At 32.7% G+C, this 7,041-nt stretch overlaps 1 protein-coding gene across 1 annotated transcript in view; it reads left to right on the top strand.

Annotated features, from left to right (window-relative positions):
* Positions 1 to 1,137, top strand: part of LOC123665402 — a 30,465-nt gene extending 29,328 nt beyond the window's left edge. Inside the window, exon 12 of the mRNA XM_045599715.1 lies at positions 581 to 1,137. Coding sequence (XP_045455671.1) covers positions 581 to 669 — 89 coding nt within the window. The 3' untranslated portion in view covers positions 670 to 1,137. The remainder of the gene's footprint in view (positions 1 to 580) is intronic.
* The last annotated feature ends 5,904 nt before the right edge of the window (positions 1,138 to 7,041 follow it).

Consider the following 7,041-nt stretch of genomic DNA (forward strand, 5'->3'; position numbering starts at 1 on the left):
CTGACCTTAACCCTCTTCACGAGATAACATAATGCTCGTTGATAAAGCTGAGACTTGATAGCTTCTTCGAGACTTTTTAATTTTTTTAAATTCTTAAAGCGACTTTGTTATGTTTTTAGCATAATTTTAGACGTTTGTTGTAAGAGATCTTATTTATACAATAGCAGATACTGAGATTTCACTGAGTTCCGAGATCTTCCTTATTAAGAACGATTTGAGCTTACACAGTAGAATGATGTGGAATGCCATATATGTCCATAATACAATTTACTTGAAATATTGGAAATATTACAATATATAAGCTGCCATCGAGAATCATCATAAGACATTTTCTCGTAGGTTGCGATCAATACTTAACTAAATTAATAGATAGAAGAATTTTACTTTGGTTGTTCTTTTATATTTATATTTTTAATGGAGCAAAGCGTGTAATAAGCACACATGAGTTCACGCCATTTTTGGCGCGAACTTGTGGAGACCTATGTCCAGCAGTGGACTGCAATAGGCTGAAATGATGATGATGATTATGATGAAAGCGTGTAATTCTCAAACACTATAATAATATAATTTTCGTCCACAGAAAAGAAATTTCAAGATCGTCGCCCAATGAGCAACGAGACAACACGATCGGCTCCTGATGTCATCATAGTCTCCAAGCCGATTCGCTGAGGATGACCTTCGGGGCCCCCACCGTGGGCCCCGACACCCCCATGCTTCTACGAGGCCCCTAGGGAACCAAGAACTTGCCCGGAAGGCTCCTACCAGCCTCACTCTTGTTGCGATAATAATTTGTCTAAAAGTGTATCATTTGACAATTGTGAAGGCTACTATAGCCAACATTTCGATGAAGGGCCCAAATTAATATATGACTATTGCCTAAAAAGTGATTTTAAATCGAAAACACTGCCAAGGAACGTCGGTTCTTCTGTAGATGTTAAGAAGATTGATTCCCACAGAAGTGTTTGCTTCTATGGTGTCGACGATTCACCTGCTAGAAGTAGAAAGTTCATAGTGAAAGCCGACATCGAACCCCCTAGATAACGAAGATATCTTTAGTAAATAGCTATAAGGATTGTGTTTTTGTTGTAATTTAAAATAATTTATAGTATATGTTATTAGATCAATCAGCTCTGGTGCTTTTTACCCGACCATAAAACTAAAATTGAGACTTACGTTTTTTGATACCTCGCGATAAGCCAATATAAATGTAGCATTTAAAATGGCGTTTTTTAATTTTGATTTTGATTTGATTGATTTGATTTTTGTGGCTAAAACAACTCTATAATGATTAGATATCTTTTTTCTTTTACTTACTCTCCTATCACTGATTCTGCTTACTAGACAAATTGTCTCAAAAACACTTCTAAGCAAATCTGAGACAGATTGGTTATTCAAATATTGTAAGACCAATCTGGTGTCAAATCTGAAACGAAGGAACACTGATGTGTAATGTGTTCTTGAGAAATTTGCGAGTGTAAGTAGACTTGTCTATAGCAAGACTTTCTAAGTCTTCTTGGCATAGCATTTTTGGAGTTTCCTTTTTAAGAAAGGATATAGGGCCCGTGATATGCAAAAAAGGGGTGTATTTTAGACCACACGACTGAAGTAAAACTTACGAAACTTCCCTCTTTTTCTATCTTTACTTATATCTCCCTCTCAACTTCCGTTCGCCTCGCCCGATCAGACTTTTCGTAACTCTGTCGTCATGTTCACTAGCTCCCCAATTCAAGTGTGCGTAAAGAACTTCTTCAAGAATATTGTGAAAAGTCGTGTGAAACAGTAACAGTGTGCTGTGTGTAAGAGAGGGAGTCACATTTTACCGCGCAAAGTTTCTTGCTTTAAATTTCACGATAATAGCTCTTAAAGAGTTAACTCCAGTCGCGTATCAGAGCTGACACACGCGCTGTTTGTTTTTAGAAATTCCTTGTCTCAGACAATAACCAACTTTAGAGGTAGAAGTGAATCAGTTCAGCCTAATACAGTCCACTGCTGGACATATGCCTCCACAAGTTCGCACTAAAAATAGAGTGAACTCGTGTGTTTTGGCCACAGTCACCACGCTGGGTAAAGCTGGCTTTATCGCATCGAAGACGCGGCTGAGGTAGAAGTGAATAAAGTAGCTTAAAGCCAATTAAAAGTATTTTTCTGGTGTAGACTCGACATTTTTTATTAAATAACCTTATTGATGGTTTTACGTTTGAACCGTTTATGAACGATGTGATAAAACAACTGATATGAGGGAAATAAAATATTGTTACGATTTTTGTTTTAGTTAAGTTTCATTAAAGAGTTTTTGAATTGTATCATTATTTAATTATTCAAATTAAAATATAAATTAAATTTTGTTAATATTTATTAAGATTAATTTTATGAACATATTTTCTAAATACTGTTCTAAGTCTTCCATGATATTTTGTAAAATGTAAGGAAAAAACATATTTAACAGCAGGTCAAACATCTCGTTTACTTATTGTTTTCTAATGTTTACGCGAATTTCGCTCATTATAATGAAACAACTTCGGAATTTATTCCACTGGAGGTCCTTCCGTGACCATGGTTTTTGTAAAGTATCCGAAACGTCGAGCATTTAAAAACACGATAAACCGCGAAATACCCGAAAAAGTCGTTTCATTACAACTCGTGTACTGTCCGAAAAAACTTTTTTAACATGTTTATGGCACTCAATTTATTAGAACGCAACAACGTACTATATATAGGTAATGCGTTTATCTATCACTTATTTGTTTATTGAAAAAATCGACCCACATTTGCAAACATCATATATTTATTTATTTCATTTATTACGTTCGCTAGCGAGCTTACATAGAGAAGGTGCATATTTCATTAACTGTCTTAAATACGTTGAGAGTAGGCAAAATCATTTAAAAGCAAACAATACATTCACATAGGATTAAGTTTAACTCTGTTTGATACATATATATTATTCTAATATATAAAATTCTCGTGTCACAGTTTTCGTTGCCATACTCCTCCGACCGATTGCTTGACCGATTTTGATGAAATTTTTTGTGCTTATCCGGTATCTATTAGAATCGGCCAACATCTATTTTTCATCCCCCTAAATGTTAGGGGTAGTCCACCCCTAATTTTTTTTTAGACAAAATTTTTAATTTATTATTAAAAAATACATACAACCCTAGATTTTCAACCCTCTACCATCAACCCCTATTTTTAAATAGCGTTTAGCGGCAAGACAACGTTTGCCGGGTCAGCTAGTAATCAATAAAAAAAATAAGTTAATACAATCTTCTAACATAAATAGAAAATAAAATATTTATGCCATTAATTATCGCCCCCAATAAAATAAATTATACAATATTATCGAGGGAATAATAGCCCCTTATTAATTACGAATTTGATATGTCTATCCCTTTTTGTAATTATTTTCTTGGAAAGTCCCTTGCTAATAAAACTCGAATGATCCATTTAAACATATTAGCTAGCTTTTGGCTCGCCACTGTTCTTTCGCTATATTGTTACTATTTCTATCTTCGTTCGTTTTCAATTAACCAAGAGAATCACTCGTTAAATTTATTTTGACAGTTGTCTTGAGATAGATTTCTATCATCTTACATTCAGTACTTAAATACGTTGAAACTACCATTTCAATTTTTTTTGTCGGAATATGGCACGATGACTGGTCGAAATCCATTATTATGAGATGGAGAGTATAGTGGTGCAGGCACGAGAGCACGCGGTTGAACGCCAACCCGCTGGATGGACATCATCACAAGGGCTACTGAGTCCACCATGGTCCAGTGTACTCGCGACGCCTTCAACAGAAAAAAAAATCGCAGCCACGACCACTCTGACAAGAGTGTGCGACTAAGAAGAAAAATATATAAAAACAAAAATTAGGAAACTAAATTTTTTAAAATAGTATTAGTTTCAAACAATAACTACTACTAACATTTCAAAAGATCATTCTCAAACATGGATCAATTTTTAAAATAACTTATGATTTTACAACTACGAGTACTTTATAATAAATTTAAAAATTTGACTTTTCTGTAGTTAATTTCATTGAATTTAGTCAAATTTTCTTCTAAGCTTTTTTCTTCTCCTTAATTATTCTCTGATCCTTCTCCTACATGGGGAAAGAAGCCTATGTCCAGTAGTAGGATTTTACAGGTTGAAACGTAAGCGTAAGTCCAATTTTAAGAATACCACGCAAAATAGATTAAATTGTGTTACTATATTTTTTTTAAAACTCGCGTAAATACTACTCTAAAATATTCAACTTCTTGGAAAGTCAAATCGTAGTTTTTTTTTAAGCAAAAGTGTACTTAACACACTTTTGTTGCCATCGAGGTGAATATAAGAAAGTATCAGAACAACGCAAAAAAATTATAAAACCCATCATAAAATTCAATTTAATTTGAAACTGACGTAAAATAGTAAAGAAATAAATATTAATTCGTACGATTTATTTTAAGATTTATTAACGGGAAAGAGGCGTGGTTATATGTATGTATGATTTATTTTTGTGTTACCCACACATTAGGAAATTCTATACAATTTTTTTAATATCATATCATAATAAATATTAGTTTTATAACAAAAAAACCCTTTAAAAATCTCTTTACTTAATTTTACATGATATTAAATAAAACTGACGTAGCATCCATTACGAGAACAAAAGCAAAGATAAAATGATTGCCGACTCAGATACACGGTTTCGACTGGAGTTGAAAACTGAGTTGAAAACTTCTCTTTGAGATATTTTTGGTGTCGGAAGTAATAAAGATACTTGAACGTCTCGTCCTAAGTTTGGAACCGTCTTTTATTATTATCGACAAGAATTGGGTTATCAGATAAGTTTGCCAACGGTCAAGATTGGAGTAGAGACGGTCCACGGTCCCAAAACTTTATTCTGCGTTTGAGACTGCTCAACTTACTGGAGCAGTTAATTTTAGTTGTGGACTACTTAAAAACGTTTTCAGTTTTATAGCGATTACGAATATTCTTTATTAAATTGTGAAATCTTAATATATATGAACTAGCGACCTGCCCCGCACAGGTGCAATGCTGATACTAAATATAAAATATAAAATAAATATTTTCAATGTTAACGCCAAAAAAAATGTGTTTATTTACGACATTACATTAGAAACGCCTAAAACTATCAGTGTTTCTCTGCTATATTATGCATGTATTATACATATAAACCTCCCTCTGGAATCATTCTATTTACTAAAGAAAACCGCATCAAAATCCGTTGCGTTGTTTTAAAGATCTAAGCATACAGATAACGGGAAGCGACTTTGTTTTATACTATGTATAATGATTATGCATCACGTCGTTGTCCGCGATGGACCCCTAAATAACTTAACCGATTTTAATCAAATTTGCGTACCGTGTGCAGTTAAATACAACTTGAAAGATAGGCCATATTTTATTTCGATATATATAATTATTCCACAAAAAAAGCACGAATTTCGCCAGGTTGGCTAATTATTTATATATTCGTAGCACTATATTCCTTGTCATGAATATATTGATTTCTTTTAAATATAGTTTGTAAAAACCTTGTCCTGAAAATAAGAAAACAATTGTAATTTAGACCACACGACTGAAGTAAGACTTCTTTGATTTCCCCTACAGTAATATACGAAACGTAACTCTCTCTCTATCTTCGCTAACTTGCCTCTCTCTCTCAACTTCCGTTCGCCTCGCCCGATCACGATTTTCATAACGCTCTCGTCACGAATTCACCAGCTTACTCCCCAAGTCAAGCGTACGTAAGAAGTTTTACTTCAAAATATCGAGCCAACCATTTTCGTTCCCCAGTAATTTAAAATTAAACCATATATTATAATCAATTTACAAAAATAAATCACGCCTTGATATTTAACTCTGTCTAGACCGCAGCTCTGAATACAACCAATCGAAAATGGAGTACAAAATTATCTGAAACTTGGATCTCTACCGACTAAGTTCTTAACCGCTACTTAATTTAAAATTGGCACTGACTCTTTGATGTTCGGTGTTAATAACAGTTTTGGAACTAAATATGGCCTTTACACATCTCTTCCCAAGGTTGGGTGTATTTATACGTTCAATAACGATCACATTTATAGTAAACTAGCTGACCCGGTGAACTTCGTATCGCCTAACACAAACTTTATCGTATGGTATTAAAGTTCAAATTGACTTTTAAGTATTATCACAAATCTTTTGTATGGGAGTATAGAAAAGTGTTGTTTTTAGACTTTTTCAGGAAATTTAAATTTTTTTTTTTTAGAATTTTTCTCTCCGTAAGAACCATCCTCGTACTTCAAGGAATATTTTAAAAAAAGAATTAGCGAAATCGGTCCAACCGTTCTCGAGTTTTGCGCTTAGCAACACATTCAGCGACTCATTTTTATATTATAGATTTTGTTTCATTAAATGTTAATAAAAAAATTATTTCTATTTGCGCTGAATATGTGCTCATATGAAATATATGTAAATTACGTACAGCGCTTGCAGCTGAAATTGAGGAAATTTTAATTTGATTAAAAGTCAAAATTCGGAATATTCTTTAAATTCATGTCAATTCCTTATTTGATCCTCTTTGATCGTGATATTTCTGTTTATTATTTAAGAAAGTTTGTAATGTATATTATTTAAATATTTTAGGTGTATAGCGTTATACTTATACTATTTATTTATTGATTCATACCTATGAAAGAAAGAACAGAAGCAATCAATGGCAAGAAACCTGTCAAATATCAAAATTAGTCAAACTAATCATAGCAGAGATTTTGTTATATACATTATCAATTTTCGTTTGGTTCAAGAATAGCTGGTCGGTTTTTATAAAAACTCAGTAAAATAAAAGTGAAAATTTATAAAATATTTAATAATTATAAGTATAGAATTGTAAATAGTGTGGATATTAGAATAAACTAATTTATACGTATTGTTAAATTTGTAATTAATTTAATAATAAATTTAAGTCGATTTTTAATTATTTGTTTTATTTTGTATTGCACGTCACCACATACTCGTTAAAAAAAGGAAACCTAATTGAAACTC

The sequence above is a fragment of the Melitaea cinxia genome, chromosome 24 (genome assembly GCF_905220565.1).
Source record: "Melitaea cinxia chromosome 24, ilMelCinx1.1, whole genome shotgun sequence".
Classification (NCBI taxonomy): Eukaryota; Metazoa; Arthropoda; class Insecta; order Lepidoptera; family Nymphalidae; genus Melitaea; species Melitaea cinxia.